Genomic DNA, 24,123 nt, shown 5'->3' on the forward strand with positions numbered 1-24,123 from the left:
AAAAATATTTTAATAATTTGCTTATAGCATCTTCTAAATAACAATTACAATACTAAAGTACAGATTAGGCAGAATTTTGTGTAGCTTTCAAAGTAATGTACAATTAGTTTGCTCAAGTAGCAATAGGATGGAAGTAAAACAATGATTTAGCATTACCTTGAGGTACAAAATTTAACTTGGATTATTTCCCACAGGTTTAACTAGGTTAACCTTCCTAAATAATTGGCGTATCAACAGGAAATTAATTTCATAAATGTGCCTTCAGAACAGATCTGGTGCTCTGTTGTTTTTTGCTCTCCTTGTCTTTGCCTTTGAGATCACATGCTTTTAAAAGCAGCTACAGATTTATGCATGGGAAGTGCTGTCCTTCTGTATGCTGTTACTACCATAATGTGCAACTGAGTGCATAAAAATAGGCACATGCATTTGCTTCTGCATCAAACAGTTCATGGTGTATTTATTTCCTCTTGCTGGAGGTGAGTCACTCTAATCTTTATTTGTGGTGACTTTCATGGACAGTGGCACATTAAAAGGGTGCCCCCTCAACACAGTACCTTTCGTATTACATGCCCCCCACAGCATTTTTACTGGTTCCAAACAAATGTGCTTCAAAAGCCTTTAGCCTGCTTTCTGAATTTAAATTCCACAATGAAAAGTCAAAGAAAATATATTCACTTTCACCCACCTCCATTAATGGGATTTACAGACATGTGAGCATGTCTATACTGTGCGTCCCTGTCTTGTTTGAAATATGTTTTCTACTGGAGTGCTGGCTGCATCCTGCCCTCTGCTCTCCCCCTTTCCCTTCCCATGCTTTCATTATAGAACACTATGACTTTTTATTGCAGAAGTCAATGAAGAAGAGATAGAGAACCGTGGAGTACAAGGGTGCCAGATCCTGCATCTCCTAATCTTGACTTAAGAGAAACAATGTAATTTCCAGCTCTGCATCAATCATTTTAATTTACTTATTTTTTATTTATCTTCAGTTATTATCTAAAGAGTCCAGAGGAACAAATTTTAAATTCTGCTCTTTTACTGTAATGGATATAGTCACAATTCAGGGATTAGGGCCAAAGATCATTAGGTTTTAGCTAAATAAACCAAAATTTTCCACATCCTACCAAAAAGGACACCTATCAAGCCAAAGCAAGCATGGTATTAAAAGAATGTGTTTACATAAAAAGAACTAACTCAGGAGCTATCTGAAATACATTACTATTATTATTTTGAATCTCCTAAAAATCAGCAATGCTATCTCTGATTGCAATAGCATGTTTAGATCTGATAGAAATGAACATGTTGTGGTAGGCACCAATTTATAGAAACTTCTCTTGGCTTTCACCAGAAACTACATGGAGATTTAAAGGAAGTGCTTGACTCTTTCCATCCACTGCCCCAAGCACCACCTCAGCTGAGCAATTCTTTGGCCTGTTAAAAACTGAGACATGACAGACACTTGGAAGCACGATCTTGGGCAGAACAAGGCAGTGGGTGAATTTAGTCTTTGCAGGACAGCTGCTATTCTCTCATTGCCCTGGATTTGGTGCCCACAAAAGCTTTTCTGAATCTGGTCTTCAGATGCCTGAATAGCACTTCCAACAGGAGCAAGCACAGACTGGATTTACTTTTCTGTAATAGGATTTTATCTCTCACAACATCTCGTTTGCATCTAAATAGTTTGAAACTTTTATCAAAAATTTGCCTTGCTTTATATGAAAGACAACTACTGCACTAAGAATTGGTCATTTATTTGGATTAGTATATTTGCAGAGCTCATGAAAGAACTGTCATGTCTGAAATATTTATTAAACAATTACAACAAAGGAATCTTGTATGTGCAGTAACATAAACTAGTCAAAATAATAACTACTGAGAAGTACTGGTGTATTATTATCTGTACTATCAGAAGCAGTTATATCTGGGACTTGTCAAAGCATGTCTCAGCTCAGGATGGATTTGCTAATAAAGCATGTCAAGCACAGATAGGACTGTGGTCAAAGTTTCCTGAGCATGTGGAACAGCAATGGAAGTGGTTGATGATTTTGCCACAGCATATACACTGTGAATGTGCATACATCAAAGGGCAAACACTCCCCAGAGCTCCTCAAATCAAACCACATTGTCTTAGGTCCCAGGAAACCAGCCTTGAGTGTGCACATCATTTGTTACCATGTCACACCTGTGGAGGAAAATCATCTTAAAACACAATAATCCAATCACCTGGTGATTGTCTGCCCATTTTCCATTTCCATTAAAATGGCCATTTGCTACTATATTCAATTTCAGAAACTTCATTACAATTCCTTCTAAGAACTTTTCTTTCAGTCTTGTATACTCGGACTGTAATTTAGACACAATGTACACAGATATTTGAAAACCACCAATTTTCTTTTTCGGCATTAGCCAAATAAATCATGCTGTGGTATATCAGCATTTGTTCCGCAAGACTGACATGCTGCATAATTTACTCATGATTCAGTAATCCAGAATGTGAACTACAGTTATGCTTTATCTCTGCCTCTGAGAAAAACAAAGAAACAAAGAAACAAAGAAAAAACCCTTTAATAACTAGTTAAAGATAAGGAGATACCTACTTGGCTTCCAATGTGACTACATCTATAATGAGGATACATTTTTCTTAGTTCCTCTCTTTAAGCTTCATATTAAGGATCACTGCATATTAAAATGCAGAAAAGTACAGTGGTTTGCCGTGAACTAGTTATTTGTCTTTTATGAGATAAATTTATGGACGTAAATTGTTATGGAATCCAATTCTCCAAATACAAATACTTCAATGATACTTTATTGTGTTTTAATTAAAAAAAAAAAAAAACCACAACAAGATTTTCTACCATTATTTTAATGTTTGAAAGTCCATAGCCCATAATCATAAGGACTACACTACTAAAAAGGATCAAAGCATTCTGTAATCTAATCACACCCCATTTTGGCCTTATAGCATTACTCCGGAGAAGCTTCATCTTTTGTGCACATGACTATTGTATAGTCTAAGTAAGAATATATAGCTTAGTGATTTCTAAAGAGAAGTACTAAATAAAAAGAAAGATATTTAAAAAGGAGATAATTTTTTATAGGGAAAAGAAGAAGGACAGCAATTAAGAAAGAACACAAAGGTTACCAAATTGCTAATTTTAAAACTGACTTTAAACACACAAAATACTTCTCAAGAAAAATACCTAGTTTGTTTACAAGTACCAAATCATCTGGTTTGGGTCCAATTTTCACTCAGATACAATATAAATTATAAATCCAGTAATGGAAGCTTTCCTTCACTTTATTGTGAGAGTAGTTTTCTTACAAGAATTGTCACAGAATGCCACTCCTCATGCATTACTGAGAGGCTTCTCGGAACCTTACAACTGACTCATTTGGCTGTCATAGGTACCACAATGTACCAACATTCACTATCCCTATGGGAACAACAAAGGTCAAGGATGTCACAAAGATCTGCCCAGTTCCAGAAACAGCACCATGTAAAGGTGAAAAGCTTGTTAAAAAAATAATTTAAGAAGCTTCTTATGCTCTGGTTGAAAGTTACTGGTGGGGAGCAATATTAAGTGATACACCTAAATAAATACACGAAATAATGTATTCATTACCACTTCCAGTTAATTTTTACCATTACACTTTAAAAGAAAAAGTAAACTCAATGCTTGATAGTGATTAAAAAGCAAATCAACATTAGGAATTATTTGCATGATTATAGCATCATTATTCTTGCTGCAGACCTGGTACTTTCACCTCTAAAAAATTATAGGAGATCCAGGGAAAAAAAAATTCAAATGGTAAGAAGAATGATCCAGCTTCTATGCAAGAAAGAATTAACATTAAAAAAATACAGTTTAAGGATGTTATCCTATACCTATAAAATCGTGACTGGCATGCAAAGAGCCAGTAAAAATTGACTGTACGATATAATTTTTGCAACAAGAATTAATGGCCATCAAAACCAAAAAACATTTGGAGCTGTATTCAATCCCAAAATAAGGTAGTGGTTTCTTATGCAGGCATGAGATCTATGCTCTTTGACAAAGGATGGTGTAGTTACAGAGAGTACTTTGAATAAAGAATGCAAATAAGTAATTGCAAGAGATGTGTTTTAAGGACTCAAATCACATCAGTCTCAGAGTTCCCCTCCACCTGAAAATGCTGTGGTTCTAGGAGAGTCATTAAGGGACACACCATACTTTCCTTGTTCTTGCTCTTTCATGGGCATGCACCCACAGCCACTTCTGGCGAGACTGATGGCTTAAATAAGGGCCAGAGCTGAGTCACTTTGACTTATACTCAGTTACAAGATGGAACTAGCAATGAATATGTACTTTTATAATTCAGGTGTTCCTTTGGAATGCATTTCTCAGGTGCATGTGGCTTTCGCTCTGTTTGTTTTTTTAACTTCTTGTCTGTAGTGTCTCCATTTCATGTCATGGCAGTTATGAAGACCACTTTTTGGGATTAAGGCCTTCTGAGGCCAAAGGGTGTTCAAGCCTTGTAGGTGGTAAGAATTACAAGTTAAAAAATGTTAAGTTTAATAGCTCTGCCTGCTGAAGAGCTAGAAATGATATTTATACAAGGACAACATGCTAATTGTTTCTAACCACTACCTCAAAAAATGAGGAAGAGAGACAGTTAATTGCAAATGCTATTAAAGAACGAATTTATTTTGTTAGAAATTTATTTCTGTTAGAAAATGCAGTCTTTTTTCCAAGCTAGTCAGCTAGGTTTTCTTTACCATGAGAGCATGTGTGTGTGGGTGGTGTGTGCAGAGAGAGCCTGATTATTATCTTAGACTTGTTGCAGAACTTTTATGGAGAGACAGATAGGTTGGATGAATCCAACACTGCATGGCATCTAACAAAATTTCATCTCTACCAAAATTGTAACTGCCAGGAGTCTCTTGATTATCCTGTTCTTGAGAAGACTGGACACTTATTATCAGATAAGTGTGTCTGTGGAAAGTGACATTTCTGAATTTAATGAAAGGAGACCCGTAGCCTTTATTTTTGTCAGAGAGCATGTGTCCTTACAAGCATAACATGTTGCAATTTGTGGTTAATTCAGTTGGAGTTGTGGAGCTGAGTGTATTCAATTAATTGCATTCCTAGTGGAATAATAAACCCAAATTGTGCAATTAACAAAACAGGGGAGAATATAGAGCTTTTCAGTCTTATAAATGTAGCTTTAGTTCCCAATCATCAAATGCAATCTCTTTGTTAATACTAGATGATCCTTGAAGTATACAGGTCAGCCACCACTTGCGTTACTCAACTTTAAGCACATAGACAGAGCCTTGTACAGTTTAAAAAGGTTCAGGATTCCTTTTACCCTTTTTTTTATGAAGTCTTAGTTAATTCCTTACAATAACCATGACTCTATTTCTGCTATCCAATCAAGCTAGGCACTCACACACATGCATCAAATCTTTTCTCAGATTTTCATTATTTTAATCATTCAGTCTACTATGAATATTCTATACATAATGTTCAGAAGCTCATTAAAATTAACATCCATCCTCTTTTACAAAGAATATCTTAACCTCTGCTATCAAGGCAGATTATTGTCCTGCTCTGCACTGGTGTGACCTCACCTTGAGTCCTGCGCGCTGTTTTGGGTGAGAGTATAAAAAAGACATTGCACTATTAGAGGAGGGTAACAAGGACAGAGAAGGACCTTGAAGGGAAGCTGAATAGGAGTGGCTAAGGTCACTTGGTCTGTTCCAAGTGGAGGACACTGAGGGGACACCTCACTGCAGTTACGACTTCCCTGTGAGGGGAAGAGGAAGAGCAGGCACTGATCTCTGCTCTGTGGTGACAGTGACAGGACCCATGGGAATGGCCTGAAGCTGAATCAGGGAAGGTTTAAGTTGGACATCTGAAAAAAGTTTTTCACCCAGAGGGTGGTTGGGCACTGGAGCAGCTCCCCAGGGCAGCAGTCGCAGCACCAGCCTGACAGAGCTCAAGAAGTGTTTGGACAATGCTTTCAGGCACAGGGTGTGACTCCTGGGGATGGTGCTGTGCAGGGCCAGGGGTTGGACTCAATGAGACCCTTCCAACTCAGCATATGCAATGATTCTATGATTCTATAAGCATATACAGGTTTATTACTAGTACTTATCATGTAAGAAATATTTTTTCACCAGATTTTTGTTGCTAATTCTATTATTCTATTATTCTATTAGTACTTTAGCTATTTTTAGTGGTTGAATGGTCATATTTATATCAAGCATAATTACTTTCTTGTTAAAAAAAACCCAAAATTTTGAAACATGGACCAAAAAGAAGGTCATCACTCTTAAAGAAAGCATAGCTATGGAGAATTTCAGCCTATACAGTAGATTTGAATGGATAAAAACAAGAAGTAGAGAAAACCCTGCAATTTTTTTCATAACATTTCATGATGCTATAATTACTCAGCAGTTAATATTAGTATGGTTTCTTTTGATCTGCTTACTCCAAGTGAGGAGATAAAGGTTTCAGCTTAATATCTTCACCAGAAGCTACTTTCATCAAAAGAAGTATGTCCTGTGGAGACATACTTTTATATATATATATATATATAAAATGTTTACTCTAAATTCCAAGTATAATCAAATGTAGGATTAATTAAAAACTTAAGAAATGCACTAAATATTTATTTTTCAATGATGCTTTCAATGATGCAGCCAGGGTATTTGGTACTATTACCTATTATAGCCTCGTGCAGTTAATGGCATGTAAGATGGTAAAGTCCATCCAATATATGAACAACTATGTTCCACCTTTAAAAGCCTCCAGTTTATTATCCATTATTTTCATCAAAAAGATACCACCTGCACTACTAAGCTGCACATACTGAAGTGGTAGCTAAAACAGAATCTGAAATTATTAACTAAGCAAAATACCTAAGTGATGTTTTCAGGCCACAGTTAATAAGCTGCCATGAAAATTTGGACAGATTCATTAAGAAACCCATTCTAGCACTTCCAGTGGCCAGTTATTATTTTTTCTCTTTTCTCTTTTTGACCTTTCTCTGGAACTCTACTGTGTTATCAGCAGGGCAATGTGCAACCTGATTGTAGCTAATTTTTTGTTGTACAATAGAGAGAACAAAGAAGACCTGCTGAGTACAGCATAACCATAGCAAAATCAGAAGCCATTCCTTCCATGAAATTCTATTATTCTTTCATGTTTTTAGGATCTCATTAATTTTTGAAATTTTACATGCTTGATCTCTCACCAGAAGTGCTTTTTGTTTTTTATGGTTGACCACATTTGCCTTTCTGTTTCTAAGCTGTTAGATAAAAAGGAGGGGAAGGGGACAGGGCTAGAGGAGGGAGAGTGGAAGGAAGGAAACAAAAAGGAAGGCAAGAAAAACTGAAAACACAAGTAATTAGGGGTGCCACAACTGTAACTTGCTGTGAGTAAAAGTAGTATTTTGCAATGGAAGGGTACCAGGCTTTACTTTTGGAGAAATGCTTTCCTTAGAAGTGGAAACAGATGAAACTGTTTCTGCTGTCAGTGTACGTACATGCTTCTTTTCTCTTAACAAAACACAGGCTCCATACTGGCTAAGATTCATGTTTTTACTCTCACAGTAGTCTAGGGATAGTTCCCACACTTTTCCTGTCCCACAAAGCAGATTCTTGTAGTACATTCTCCTCTTGGCATTTCAAAAGCTTCTGAGGGGAGCCACAGGCAGTAGCAATGCAGAAGCTAGGGCCCTCTACCTGCATTCCAAAACACATACTCTAAATACAAAGGAAGACCTCAGATAACACCTATGTGAGGGAATTAAGTAGGTTCAGGATCTGGAACTTAGTCACGGGCTATTAAATTGATAGAACAATCATGATTTGGTCTGATTTTGACTTCAAGCATCTAGCAAAGACCAGCAAGTTTGGGCAGCACTCACTATTACCACTTGGCAGTTTGTAGGAGGGACTACTACAAACTTTCAGAACAGAGATATGAATAAACTGTGGCTTGGCAAGACTTTGTTTCTTTATGACTATTTTAAATATGGAACTTGATTGATTTTGGCAATGGACTGTATGACATGTTTTCTCCTCCCAGCAAAGTGCAGCATTCAGTAGTACAGAAAATCCACTACAGACCTCTGTTCTCCCTTTTTCCCTCAAAACCTGAAGAAAACCCTGACCAACCTTCATCTACCTTTCCAAAAGTACAGGTGTCATGATGTGCTCTGTTGGATGTTATATATACATTATACACAGCCATATATATGTACATATGTAAGGATGTATAATCAGCACCACTCCTCCAAAAGCAGAAGCTATTACAAGGCATTACTTGGTAGCACTGAAAACTACACAGATTTCATCACATACCAGACTGTTCCACCCTTATTTTTCTTGTTTCCTTTCTCTTTTCCCTGTTTATGCTCTCTTCCCTCTGAGTTTTTCAACTTGCTTCTTCTCTGGGTTTTTTCCCCTCTTCTTTCAGTAGCAGATATCAGCCAACATCCTTGAGGAGGTCAGGCATGAGCACAGCCCAACAGAAGACTGTCTGATTTATATTCCCATTAAGCAGCTACTTCTGCTACCACAAGATGCTACCTTGTCCCACATCACTAAAGAAAATTCCAACTGCTTCCACACATCAGATAACATAGCAAAGCATAAGCCCTAAAACTGGAATAAAGACTACAGTTTCAACAAAAGAGATTTTTTTAATGGCTTGTATATATAATATTCCAGCTTCATCATCTCAAGTTAAAACCACCTTTACCAACAATGCTATTTTAGAAAATGACGCAAAGTCACTTTGTGGTGACTTTCAGTGGTTTTATCTGTATGGATGTATGGCTAACAAGTAGGGGGAGTAGAGTAAGGATTTCACCTAAAATTATTTTAGTCCATCTGATCTCTGTTTTAAAAAGTGGAAGAAAAATGGGAATTTCAGTAAACAATAGGGTGTGGTTTTAGTCTTTGCAGGATTTTATCCTTTGACATCCTTGTGTGGCAGTGATTGACAGATTCCTGAATAAAGTGTAGATCTCATTTCTTTGTGTCAGCTTAGTATAAATTTAGTTATCCTGGTCATCCATTGACTATGGTAAAGAAGATGAAATGTTATAGAAGGTAAAGAGCATTTCAACACAGGAACAGCAAAGACAAGAAATTTTTTCCTAGCATGAAGAGCTATTCAAATATTTTAATCTTACCTCCCTGAGAGGATCATTGAGCTCATTCAAAATATTTTCTTCATCAAAGATCTTGCCTTGGTAGCGATGCTCATAGTAATCATGGATCTTCTGGCGCATTTCAGCAGGTAACTTGTGAAATGACATGTACTGTTCCACTTGTTTGTACTGTTAGGATAAAAAAAAAAAAAAAAAAAAAAAGGAGAATTAGAAAAAAGCCTTAAATTTTTTCTATCTAAAAGTACCTACAAAATACAAATTCACTCACCTGAATGTCCACTTAAGCTCTACATATTCTATAAAGATAACAGTTTTTTCACATATCCGAAAACCCTCACAGAAATATGAATTAATTTAATATTACTCATATGACAGCATATCTATAAATTACAGAAACTACCTTTAGCAGCAATGCTAATATCCACACGAATACATAAGTGTTAGAAGCCAAACCCTCATACTTCTCATATGTCTCCTAAATTCCCAGCCATACAGGAGCTGCAAAAATACAACACAATTTTTAGCTCATGCAGTAGACAGGAAACCTGTACACAATGTTTAGTCTGTAGCACTGCATTCACGGAGAGCTGAAGTTGTGAAATTTAGAAATTGGCTATGCTGTATTGCTAAGCAACATATTAATGTTGTGTATGTTTATAAAGTTAAAACCTGTGGTGATAATTAAATAGAAAACATTCCTCATGAGGGATGAACAGAAGAGAGAGGTAAACTAGAAAAATAGGTGTGGAATCAGGAAGAAGAAAATCGTGAAGAAAAAGATACCAGGATCCCAGAGACTAAGATGAGCTCACTTCATTTACACTGCACTTCTGTTTTGGTTTTGTTTGTTTGTTTATTTGTTTTTAACTAGTTATCTGTCCTATATTCTGGGGATTTGTTTTTGTTTTGTTTTGTTTTGTTTTGTTTTTGCTTCCCTTTTCCAGAAGCTATTTTGAATAGTATAATTTTCAGAAAATGATGTCCCGGATCAGCATCAGCATGCTCATAGTTGTAGTGTACTAAACTACATAATAATCTAAGACCCACAGAATGGACAAGTTGTCTAAAGTGCAAATGGACAAATCCACCAGACTAAGATTTTTGCCTCTCAGAGCCCCCATCCTTGTCTCAGATGAAAAGGATAAGGCACTGAAGCAGAGAAGGATAAATCCCATCTCAGGTTGAGAGTTAAAACTTGGCAGATATAAACAGTCTTTATTTATTTTTTATTAGTTATTTCTTACTTAATTAAGAAATATAAACTATTTCCAGTGAAAAAGGCCAGTGAAGTCCTAATTAGGATTGGCACAACTCTAGAACAATTAAGCAATTATAACAATAATACAATAAACGTATCATGTACATGCACTTTTTGTGAACTGCAGCACCTATCCTTTAACTTATATAATTGAAGACTTTTCTATCTTCTGGAATTGAAATTAGCTTTTGCTTTGTAAAGGGGCAAAAGATTAGATGAGGCCATGTGTACAACATACATTCCAAAAATACAAGGAAAGTAATTTTACATGGGACTATTTAACAATGTATGATGAACATGTTAGAGTAATTTAACCCCTGCATTTTGCCCCTCTGCACTAACAATTCTTCACCCACATCCTTTAGATGTGTGATTGGTTTCTGATAAGAAGAAATTTATACATACGTAGTGGGTTAGAATCAGACATCATAACTATGGCCCCTACAACAGAGGCTGCTCCCTCTACACAATCTTATTCACACACAAATGTGCTTAAGTAACACTACTATTGAATAATCCTTGCTAATAAAAGAAATACATTCATTCTGATGTACATTGCAAGCAAGCTGCAGAAGATTTTTATATCAGAATGACCTTGAAATAGAGAAAATTCAAGCTACAAGGAAATTGCTTGGGTAGCAATTTCCACTGCTGCCTTTCATTAGTGCTGTTATTTGAATGGGGATTTTCTCCTGCACCAGCAAGCTATTTTCTTTAACAAGATTTATGCTTACACATGAGACTTTTAGGGAAAAATAAAAAAATGAACCAAGTAGGAATATACTGCTTACCACTGGCGTGTCTCCAAGTGTTTTCAAATTAGTAATATATGAATATAGGCACAGATAAATATTACTATAATTTTCTTTAAAAATCTATGAAGAAGTTTTTTAACTTAGGCTTTCCACAATTCCCAGAAGTTTGTAAACATCTAATATAATATCAAGGTCCCTTTCTGTATCTATTTCCTGCTATTCTCAGTGTGTGATTTTGGCTCATTTTCTCTATCATTCACTGTTCTACTACTCCCTTCTTGACATTCTCTTCACACGTAGCATTACCTCAAAACTTTTAACATTGCTGTCCAGGAACTGATATCTTACATTAACATAGCACAAGAAATAATTACTTTTTCAATTCCTCAGAAAAGTAAGTTCACATTGTCAGCCTGCTAAATATTACTGGCAATACTGTGGGTATTCCAGATTAGTTACCACAGTGGTGTGTCACATGCCCAATTGTAAAAAAAAATGTGCTGAAATGAAGACACAGAGAGAGCAGGATTAATATGGTCTTGATAATTTTATGTAGTAAACCAGGAATTTGTCTAAATTAATATTGAAGTGTATTTTCATTGTGGACACAGATATCAGATATCAGTATCAGACCACAGATATCAATAAAGGTTAGAAATAATGGTATTTTTCACTTTAATGTAGTTATACTGGGCTTTATTCCTAGAGCTGTTTTTATGTATTGCAAAAATGCAAATGGTTTTAAGAAAACTGAAATATCTTCTGGAAAAGTTAAAAGATGTAAAAAAGATTTAAAAATTTTCATTAGTGTTTTAAATCCCTTAGAAATATGATAATTCAATAGCTTCTTGATTTTTCTAAATATAATTTTAGATATGAAGTGGACAAAACTGTCAGTAAAGTTAAATTTTGTTAAAAAATGATCTTTTAATCTTATTTAAAATGTCTGTAACCAATCCTGATCTACCCATATTTGAACCTGCATTTTTATATGTGAGAAAAACTCTTCTCATTACACTACATCCTCTATCTTTTCCCCTCTAGACTCAAAATTTTGATTTGCATGCTTTTTTGTTTTGGGGTGGGACTTTTCCTACTTTTTTTGGTTGTTTTTTTTTCCTTGTTTGCTTTGTTTATTCTGAAAATAGATGTCTTAATCCATTCATAAAAACCACCTTCATTTATTTATAGTATTTGTGTAAAAAAAACTTTCAGAACCACAGTAAGCCCTCTCAAGATTTACTTCCTTTTTTTTTTTTTTTTTTCCTTCTATTTCTGGCTTTTTGTACGTCATATGAAAAGTGCCAGGCTACATTCAAACACAAAAGACTCTCCTAAGCCCCTAAGCCCCTGTTTTTTAATTTCTAATTGCCTTTCCGTCCTTGCTCCTGCAGGTAGCACTTGATTTTCCAGGAAGGACTATTTAGTAAGGAATGTATGCACATCTAAAGGGATGTCCCATAACTGTTAAAAATATGTATTCCTGGTCTTCTCAATATCATTGAATGGAGTAAGTACTATATAGCAGACCACTCAACAACTATGTTGTTTTTTTTTAATGAATATTGGATTGTTTGTCCTAAAATGAGTGTGTATATTAATGTGATTTATATATTGCACTGCCATAGTTTCATAACTTTATACAGGTTTTTATTCATCACTGAAATGAAAATGCTCGTATATGCTACAAAATTGCTGAAATAGAAACAGCTAAGTGGATTTCAAAGTTAAAGTAACATTCCACAGATTTTAATGCAAAACACCACACAGTAATATTTGAATCTTGCTGTTTCAGATATAATTTTATTCATGGGTTCTTTGTATGTAGCAAAATTCTGCTACTGGGCTCCTCCAGCAAAAGGTGAAGAGTATGACATCAGTTATATGGGGTCCATGATAGAATGGCTTAGGAAAGTACAGTTATCCTTAAAAAAATAGGTATGGAAAAAGGCAAAGGAGAGGAAGGACATACTGTGCATAACAATTTGCAACTGACACAGGGAAAATATTGTAACATTAATATAATGTTAAATCACAATACAGAAAAAAACCCCAGTGGAACAAACAGAACAGAACCGTAATGTTGATCTTTCACAAGATATTTTAGTATATATGTTGAGCCTATCACTTTCTTCAAAAAGTTTCGTAACTAACTAGTTGACCTTTTTAGCTGAAAAATTTTTTGGAGTCCTAATAATCTTCACAGCTCAGCATTCTGTCCTTGATACAATAAATGACATAAATATTTGAAATACATTAATAATATCAAGTAAAAAACATGAAATTATTTACCTTCATGTGCCTGGAACTGTTCCCACCTAAACTACCTGAATACTTTTCAAGCAAAAGTGCCAAAGTCAGATTTTTCCAAAATGTCAGCACTCAACAACTTCCATAATTGGCTAGTTTTTCAAAGAACTTTGGCCCCTATACCATCAGTTGAAAGTCCAGCTTGAACAATAGGACTTTTGCACATCATACAATAATTTTGTCCTTGGCAATAGAGCCTCACTTCTAAGAAAGTTTCCCCCAAAAATCTAAGCAACTATAAATAGCATTTTATTGAGATTTATAGCCAGTCAAAGCTATATCTTTGCAAATAAAAAGTTCAATGAAATGTGGAAAAAAAAAATCCTATATACTGATTGCAAATGTAAAAGAAAGCAAAGACCATTTGTTAAGTCCTTCTACTGAATCAAGGAATTCCTGTCCTACAATTTAAATGCAACAAATCCATCCATACTCTTAAAAAGGTTTGAAAATACTTGCATACCATGTATGAAACAAGAATGTACACAGAATTAAAACAGCAGAAGATTTAACTCACTGAGAAGGAGTAGAAAGATAGGAGGGGGAATTTGATCAAGATTAAGCCTTTCTAAGTAAAAAACATACTGTTTCAAGAAGCTCAGTGGTCTTACATATAGCTCTGAATCTTATTCTAAATTTTAGTCTAAATATATTCAGATGCAGCTTAAATCAGCTAATGTTAGTACAAAATTATCTAGCAGTTTAGAAAGATTCTGTCTCTTGGTATATCTTTCTGGAGTGTTTATAGGAAATTGTGTCTCTTCCCAGCCTCATGTAAGTAGTTGATTCTGCCTTTTGTTCAGATCACAGCATTTTTGTTCACACCACAACAGTTTTGTTCAGAACTGGCCCTCTTTTTCATCTCTTCTAGTTTGAGTTCATCTTTATCCAACTGCAATTACTAGAAAAGCACCTAATACTTTAGAGGAAGTATCACCAATTTGTAGTTCAGTCTGATTTCTTTTTCATCTATTGGAAAACCATGACACATTGAAAATGCTGTTTTCAGCCATTTTATGAGCAGCTTCAGCACTCAGATTTCTCATTTTCTCCTTGCCACTTCCAGTTACTGGGCTCTTCATCTCCCCATTCGTAACAGCAGCTTGTACTAGTACCTGAGTCCCTGAATTTTGAGTTTCTGAATTTCATCTTATTACCATTATTTCATCTCTTAAAACTCAGCTCATTCTATTTTCATCTTTCTGTAAAATTAGCTTTATACACCCTAGCCAACCTTTCTAACTTCTAAATCATTGTTTAGCACAAGCCTAATGGTCTACCATACCTTTAGATATTTTTCTACCACAGAATCACAAGTCAATTAGGTTGGAAAAGACCTCTGGGATCATCAAATCCAACCTGTGACTGAACACCACAATGTCAACTACGCCCTGGCAATGAGTGCCACATCCTTAAACACCTCCAGAGACAGTGACTCCACCACCTCCTTGGGCACCAGTTCATTCCAATGTTTCATCACCTCTTTTGTGAAGAAATTTCTCTTGAAGTCCAACCTGAAACTCCCTTGGGAAAGGTTGAGACTATGTCCTCTCACTCCAGCTTGGATCTCAAAAACTTGCAATTGGGCCAAAATAATCAAACTGGGGTGTATATTGGCAGTCGCACACATGATAGCAATGAAAATTGCTGTCCTTCACCAGATTTGCTAGTGAGAGAATAATAATGCCTGTATAACCTAAAGCAAATCATTTTTGTGTAGGTGACATGTTATGATCTACATGGCAAGTATCTATACAGAAGAGATCCCAGAAACATCCTGTACATCCTAATACATAAATGTACATAAAAAGTTTTTAGTACTGATTAAACTCATGATTCAGGTGACTGACAGTTACTGAGCATTTAAAAAACCAGCTGATCTTAATATGTTTTCAAGCAAACATTCAATAAAATGGGCAGCCTAAATACTTTTATAGTATTCTAATAGCTTTTTAGTGCTAGCTTGATTCTACAAACACAGTTTAAAACATTCAAAAACAATTTTCCAGTACTTTTTAATTCCTCTAACAGCTCACTGGCTTTACATCTCAGAAATTATTGATATCAAAGTCCTTTTTGTCTCTGCTATTGTGCTGTAAGGCCTTGAAACAAACTGAAGGAACTGAGGAGCTTTGACTCACTTCTTTCCTTCACTTAGCTGAGCTCAAGGTTTTATTTTCTGATTACAGATTTTTATTTACTTTCCAGTGAAGAAAAGGGAGAAAATCTTTCTGATTTTCAGAAGGACTGGGGAGAAGGTGGGGGAAGAGGCCCAGGAAATTGTTTCAAAGCACATAAATACTCAGTTTAACAATTTGCATATTCGTGGAGATTTAGGTCCGTCATTTCTCTGCAGGAGTTACCAGACAGATGAATTTTGAGGAAAAGAGGGGCGGTTCAACAGGGACCCTGTGATATAGAACAGGAGGAATGGCATTTGCAACAACTGTATAGCCAAATACAGTATAATATTGAAGCTACCCAAAACAAAATGCAAAATGTTATAACATAAAATAACATCATGTTGGAGTTTTGTTGCCGGCTTTTTGTTTGTTTGTTTGTAGATTTGTTTATTTTTAATGGAAAAATAACTTTCTTGGAGTGTATAAAAGTTAACGGTTTTTATAGAAAATTTTGCCTTGTGGAAATTTTTTGTTAAAAACTGCCTCCCTCCCAAGCAGCACTAATGCTCAGGCCTGGAGATAGCATGAGCTGTATGGACAGGGACTGAACTGAACGATGAGCACACATTTGCAAATTGCAGAATGGGAGAAGCTTTGCCATATTAAAGGCATGACAGGTTTTATTCCTCTCTCAAAATTACTCAAATGCATGGTGGACTTCAAAAGTGAACAATCAGGGAATTACCCAAACTAATAAATATTCATGAAACTTCATTTTCTAGTGAAATATTAAACATATAAAAATAATATTCTGGTTTGCAATTGACAGTAATGTCTACGACATATTTGCCATTCAACTGAGTGTTGACTTTTCACTCAAATTACATTGAGGAAGACATTTTTAAAATAAACAAACTGAAGTTTCATCTGACCAAAAATTCACAGGCAGTTAATTTTTAAGCATCATATCTAGATTTCATTTGTTGAATTTTTTTCTGCCCAGAAGGATAAATTCAAGTGCAATGAGTGACTACTGAAAAATTATAAAGGAGAACAGGTTTTCACCATATGAAAAAGAAGCAATATCACAGTTTAATAATAATCATTCAGCAAAATGTATTTTTTTTAAGAATACAGGAATAAGATTTGCAAAATACTGTACAAAGATCCTAGAATGAAATAATTTCCTTTTAAAAATACTATTTTGAAATAAAATGTGCACTTTAAGATCACCTACTTTGCTAAAACACTTTATAAATGGCTTCAATTAAATTCTATTCTATTATGCAATACTATTTAAATGGTACATAAAAATTACATTATTCCCCCAAAAAGAATGTGTCATTTCATATGGCACATATCCCCCTTTCTATGCTATCTTTCTCTCTCATATAAAATAGTGAATTTATTTGCTTTTTCACTCAGTCATTTGAAAAATTAGACACTAGATTGTTTAGAATCTTTTAAAATTATCTCAACTCAGTACTCAATAGTGCCAACTCCCTAACGAGTGCACAGTTGGATGTCTGATTATCACATGATATTGCTTCAGTTTGCTAAACAAATAATCTAATCTGTATAAGTAAAAAAAAATGTCTAGGAAAAAAACCAAAAGCCTGAGGCTTCTCCCAGGAAGTATTTTAATAATATTAGATAATCATAGACACCAGGCTATCATTTTCTCCATTTGCAGGAACTTCCAATCTAACATCCTAACTGGGTTCTATGTTAAAATACATTACATTGTAGATTGATGGGAAAGGAATGATAGTTGATATTTATTAATGGCTACTTAACAAATTTTCAGTTTTTCTTGTCACATTTATTGTGAGAACCTGCTATTTTATTCTTCTTTAACTCATTAACATGTCATCAGCTACAAGCATTACTCCTGACACATAGTGGTGTAAATGAGGTAAAACTGGTATTCCTGCTCAAAAAAAATGGCCAACCATATTTCCAGCCCTGCCAGTGTTTGACTGTGTGAATCTGGGCAGGGTATGTAGCCACTGCAGGATGGTTGCGTGCTTTCTCTCTGTCTGACACTGCAAACTGTGCTATTTAATAAGCCCATCATCTGACTGCAGCCATTGTCAGCCTCACAGTCCAGACCAGTTTGTGTGCCTTGACTCGCAGCTGAGAACCCACACAGTAATAGACTGGGTCTGCTGCTCTCTATTAGCTGTACTGATGGCTCTGGCCTGGAGCTCAGCTACCAAAAGCCAGAATAAAGTGGAGAGCATAATCACTGATCATCTCTTTTCTGCCATAAGGAAGCCCTGCCTCACTAACAAGGATTCCTTATTACTACAAGGACCTCACTTCATGTAAACACAAGGACCAACTGCCCTTGGGTTAGAATCTGAATTATTTTTATATTACTGGAGGACAGAAAGGAGAGAAAGGCCAAGAACCCCTTCCCAAGCTAGAAAGAATTCTGGGTAAATATTCCTAAAGTGTTTAAGCTCAATGTCTGTTCAATTTCACCTGCCATTTAAATGCATGATCTTCAATAGCTGCTAATATGCATTTCCTACTTGGAGTGCTCATTCTCTTCCACAGAAAAGTTTTTTTTCATCTCTACAGGAGTACACTTGGTCATTCTGTCCTAATATTAAAAATAATTTCTTTAGGCTGCTGCTTCATATGTGCTAGAGGGCTTTTGCCAGTTTTCAGGCACTTGGCCATAGGGGCTCTTGCTCTCCAATGGAAATTCAACCAGGAATCAGGAAACACTGCTGTGCCCCTTGAAGGGTCAATCAAAGTCTGGTGTTTGTATAGTTCATCCTTTTTATACTCAGTTTCATCCTTTCTTTGACTGGTATTATCAGGAAAATAAAGGAAGATTTTGCATGTTGAAATATCTCCATGCTTCAAATGGCGACAAAACTCCAATTTCTGTCCCTCTCTTGCATGTTTCCCCAGCCACACAGGAAAAACAAGCTATTTCCATTTCACAAACATGTCTTGTTTATGTGTGGTCCTCTGGCATACAATGGCTATTCATGAGCCAGCTGAATTTTTTACCTGACCACTGAGGCACCAAAGGACACTCTCTAACCAATTACTTGGTCAGACCTGAAGTTAGCACTAACTTTAACTCACAGGATGATTATCTGTGATGATAACTCAAAAATGAGTGAGCCCAGATGGCTCTTAAATAAACAGAAATCTATCTGTGTTCAGAAAAGACATCAAGCAGTACACATGGCAGTCAAAGATTTGGTTATCTTATTTTGAGAGTGGCAAAGTAATAAGCTCACCTGTGCGTCCCACAGTCACTGAAAGCTGAATTTATTAGGGCTCAAGAGATATTTCTACAATCTGCTTTCCTTACTGCTACTTTACTTAACATACAAATATTTGCACTTAAAGAAAAAACAGTTTATAATGAAACACAGATCAAAATAAAGTTTAAGTATTCCTACTGAATGGCATGTTAATGTTAAGTTCATTTTTATAATTCTTTATCATGAGATGGAACTGGAGTGATTTGTTTAGCCTAAAAGCTATCATCTGTTTACCATTTATTTTTCACTAATTACCCCCCAAAGAGTACTGTTGCTTACAAGAATGCTTTAAACTGTCATTTTACTTACAAGCAGTAATTAAACATTTCCTTTCAATTGCCAGAAAATACACAATCTCTTATTATTGTTCCTTTCAATTAGTGTAATTGAGAAATTAATTAAGTTATTGGGAGATTTCTGAATAGGATTTGTTTTCTTAGGCTGCTCTTTATCTTTCACAAAATTGCTTTTTCCTGCTTTAAAAAGGGGAGTGAAGCAACATAAAAACCAGGATCAGTTCCTCTCTTCATAGAGGCAATGACTGATTTAATGAAATTATCCAAGCCCCAAGGCATGAGAATAAAAACATCTCTCCTCCATTCTACTCTTGGTGAAACTGTAACAAATCTAAGGCAAGATGATTTTCTTTCTTGATGAGAAAGATACTGTAAAGATGACAACTTAGTTAAAAATATCAGATATGCTGTAATGGCCTCCTTAGACTTACCAGTTTTGAAGTGAAATCTAATACCTATCCTGTCATCTTGTACAATTATTTTCCTTACTTTTTAAACAACTTGAATTTCTTTCTTTTTCTTTTTTTTCCCTTCCCCTTTTTTGAATTTACTTGGCCAATAAAAAGAATATATATCAAAATAAGTGCCTAGAGGGGAGGAGCAGGAGACAAAAGGAGTTATTCCCCAGACAAGCAGTCTAGGGAAGCAAAAAAGATCAGCTCATCTCTGCTGGGTCACTTCTTCAGTTCAGTTCTGGGCATGAGCAGCTACGATGGGGACATCTGGACCTGGGCACTGAACACACCTACTTCCATACCAGTGCAAGTTTTTTGGAGATATTTGCCTTATCAGAAGCACTGGTTTCCTCTGGCCATGGGCTGATCCTGATCCTGCCACACAAAAATATTGCATAATGCTAAATTCTATGTGTCCCACAATGCCTTTAGCGAAACTGGCATGCCTAGTTGTGAGCATCTCACCCACAGCAAATACTGTTATTTCAAGAAGCAAATTGAAACAGCAATTTAGAAAAGAAGTATAGAAAAATGTATAATTAGGTTGAAATTTTGTAACTTCGTATCTATTGTTTAATAGTTGCAATGAAAAGAAAAAGAAAGAAAGTTTTGTTAACAGTGTAATTGTTACATCTGCTTGGTGTTGTGCCAACAACTATGCTACTAGCAGCACCAGCACACACAAGACAGGAACACCGGCACAATACAGCTGCTGATCCTGTTAATTTTATCTCTGATAAAACCTAATTATGTCTTCCCAGTTCCTTTTGTATTAATTAGTGAAAAATGCCAATTAATCAAAAAGAACTTTAGTTTTTAATGCACCCACTTTCACATTTTTCACTTCCATGTCAAGAAACTTGCTGGCCAGTAAGTTTATCTTACATGGGAAAGCCTGTTCAAAGCTAAAGGGAGAAACAAAGAGATGCTACAGTAAGTAAAGTTGCTCTTTTAAAGGATGTATTACTTTTCTTGACCTCTGATCAGAGACCCAAAACTGGCCTTCCCATGATGGGGAAATGGCTCTTCTAGGCTGGGAAGGGCATCTCCCAGTGTCTTTTCTACTTGTCTATTACATGTGAATCAAGATAAAGACAGAAAGTTCTCTTGTCCCTTGCAAGAACAAAAAAATTGGTGTAGATGATCACATTTCACCTTGCTTTTCCAAGAATTGCATAATCTTTTACATAGAATTAAGGTGGTGGTAAGCACAAAGGGTCATCCCAGGCAGATGCTACTTATGGGGAAGAAAAGCACAGGGCCATTGGCTGCAATTCACCCACCTCCCTGCAGGCATTTCACATGTAAACAACTGAGTCAAGGTCAGACAGTGGAGATTTTTTAAAACCCACAAGAGCTTAAAGGAGACCAGATAACCTCTGCTCTGAACAGGTAACCTCATCAATACTATTTTTCACTTTATGGCTATTGTTTAATATCCACAGTTGAAATCTTGCATGTTTTATTTGAGCATACAGCTAGATACTCTAGCATGACACAAAGAGCTCTTCCACATATAAATGAGACTTGAAGACTTTAACTTATTTTTTTTTAGATAATCTAAGACTTTGTCAAACTGTTCAAGTCTCATGTCATCTAAAAGACTGAGTTTAACACACAGTATCACATCATATTCATGTGTTCTTCACCAATAATTGCAGCAGTCTTGACAAACTGCTCTTCATGTTCACAGCTGTTTTGTTTCGTTCTTTCTTATAAATTACCTGTAATCTTCTTTTTCTTACCTTACTTTTTTATAATCTTGAAGCATACACATTTCAGATACATCCTTAGAGAAATAAATTTATTGCACCTGAAGGCTTCTCTGATAAATGACAGATATGGCAGGAAAGTAAAATTCCAAGCAACCTTTTGTACTCTCCAGAAGACCATCATTATAGACCTCATCGTTCCAGAGGAATGAGCAACAGGATGTATGCTCTTACATTCCAGAATTATGGAACTTATTCACTAGGTACAGAAAAAAAATCCCTTCAATTTTTAATGCCTTAAAGATAATTTTTTAATTAGAATAAAGATGAGGTATATATGAGAACCACAGGCTCTATCAGGAATGGAAAAGCAATGAAACATTCTGCAAAGGACAAATTTTAAGACAATTTATAACTTTCTTCAAAGAAATAGACTCATGAATCCTGTAATAGTTCTGGTTATGAAGTCATAATTCACTGCATTGACCATTCAATCATCAAAATTCATCAAATCTTACATAAAGAGCAGGTCTTATTTTTTATTCTCCAAAACAATGCAAAAAGTTCTTAGTAATAGTGGATTGCTTCCCACATCTCTATGGAAATTTAACTCTCAAATTAATGTTGATACTGTATTTCTGTGCTGATAATTTCTGCAGAAACATTAGGGAAAGTATTTTATTCAGTATTCATCTGGATTCATTAAGAAATGAAGTCACAGAGCTGTAACTGTTAAAGAAAAAGAATGGAGCTTCTGTGAAATAATACCTTTATTTTCTTTTCCACCTTTTTTCAGAACAAGAAGGAGAAATAGAGTGCTTTGATGGAATGGGCAAAACACCTCCAAGATGCTATGGAAAAACCATGAAAGGAGTAAAAGACTAATAAAGGATTCTTGAAAAATTCTACAAAATTCTAAAGACCTAAGGATTCCTCATAATTTCTTCCATTTAAAGAAATATGTTTGATGAAGTGCAGATTTATTTCTTGCCATCTTAAGTATTTTAGGCCCAGTCTGCTCAGCATCTGAAATCTTAGCAAAATTTACCTTAAGAGTTGAATAAAGGATCCATTATTTCCAGGGAAAGAGAAGCAATTTGCAGTCTAGTACCACTGGCTGTGAGTATGATAGTTTGCCATGAATACTGTTTTTCAGGCCCAATGGATAATTCACTTTTGTCCTAAGCTAGTCCCCCAGACACCATTACCAGCACTGACAACAGTGTCTCATGGAAAGGCTGCAGTGCAGGACGCCTGCTGAAGCTGAAGAGGCACCTGCCAAGGGAGGTTCTTCCTGGTAGGCAATGCAAAATGCGTGGTTTTGTTTTAAAAAAAATTGTTTTTGAAAGGACCTTTTTAAAAAAAAAAGAATTAAAGCATGAAATAGATAGATTAAAAATCACCAGGCCTCTTTTCATTCTTCCAGAGATAGTTGATCTAGACCACAAGGGAAACCTTGCAAAGAGAACAACAGTGCACCCCCAATAAAGAAACCTGCACCTGTGTTATGTGAAAAGCACTGGTAAAGAGGTGCTGAGGCAAGAAAAACCTTTTCATTTGTATTTTGTTTTTAAACTGAATCTGAAAAAGACCTGAAAGAATTCAGAATGTCTTCCCAATAAATCAATATATTTTGAAGCTGTACAGACAGTGAAATTTTGAGTAGTCATAATCAAATACATATCAAATATAGCTCAAAAGGTCTCTGCAATGCCAGTTCCTGAGAACTACAGAAACAGAATGTTGCTTCCACTAAAACTTCAGCATTACATAAAGAACCTCACTATAGATAATAACTACTTAACAATTAGGTGGTCACCTAACAATTTTAAAGCAGCAACCACTTCATGTATAAGCTGACACTTCATTCTGTTTTTCACAGCACAAACTGTTGACTAAAACAGAAGCTCTCTCTGCCACCCAGGAAGATTATGTTAGAAATAGCATATAATGTAAGTTTTAATGTTAAACTTTGTTTTGAGCAATTTTCTGCTTTTAGCCCTGGTGTGTTGCAGAAATCCAGGCTAACACACTGAGAAGTTGCCTTCAGCTGCTGCAGACAGGGATGGCTCACTTTCTCTGCCTGCCTGATTGATCCCTCCTCTGCTCAGAACTGCACTGAAAATTTAAAAGCCACACGCCATGAGGCTTACACCTAATATTAACGGATACGCCACATCACAGTGCTTTCATTATTCACTTTCCCCCCACCCTTTCTTCTCCTTTTTCACATTATTCTATGCAGTTTCATCACTGGACCGTCCCCAGGAAGCTCTAACTTTCTTGACATTAAGTGATATTACTGAATTGTTTGGAAAATGAAAGCTTTCTTTTCCTGCCATGGAAAGCACAGTGCAAGGTTCAGCTGAGTGCCCTGTCTTCTCCAAACTACACAAAACAGACTGGTTTTGTGGAAGGTTTTGAGGAAGAAGAGGACAAATGGTGTCTGCCAGATGCAGAGACTACCTTAGAAAGAGACATGGGGATTGGGGAGTGCTGGTAGACTGAGAAACTAGGAAAGAAAATAAAGCTGAGATAAAAACAAGGAAGAGCTAAGGTTTATATCTGTCCCAAATAATTTCTCGTTTTGGCACTATTTTGCAAGGTTATACTGTTCTCCACTATCTTAAATCATAAACTTTTGCAGAGCAAGGGCCTGATTTTTAAATATTTTGCAAACAAATCTAAACCACACTCTTTCAGCAATAAAAAGTATATTTTCATTTATTGAGTTAGATATACTGCTGGTTTTATTGTGC

At 35.7% G+C, this 24,123-nt stretch overlaps 1 protein-coding gene across 1 annotated transcript in view; it reads right to left on the reverse strand.

Annotated features, from left to right (window-relative positions):
• Positions 1-24,123, reverse strand: part of HCN1 (hyperpolarization activated cyclic nucleotide gated potassium channel 1) — a 191,712-nt gene that overhangs the window by 33,636 nt on the left and 133,953 nt on the right. The window contains exon 5 of the mRNA XM_021553855.4: positions 9,187-9,333. Coding sequence (XP_021409530.1) covers positions 9,187-9,333 — 147 coding nt within the window. The remainder of the gene's footprint in view (positions 1-9,186; positions 9,334-24,123) is intronic.

This window comes from Lonchura striata, chromosome Z (assembly GCF_050655825.1).
Source record: "Lonchura striata isolate lonStrDom1 chromosome Z, ASM5065582v1, whole genome shotgun sequence".
In the NCBI taxonomy this organism is placed as follows: domain Eukaryota; kingdom Metazoa; phylum Chordata; class Aves; order Passeriformes; family Estrildidae; genus Lonchura; species Lonchura striata.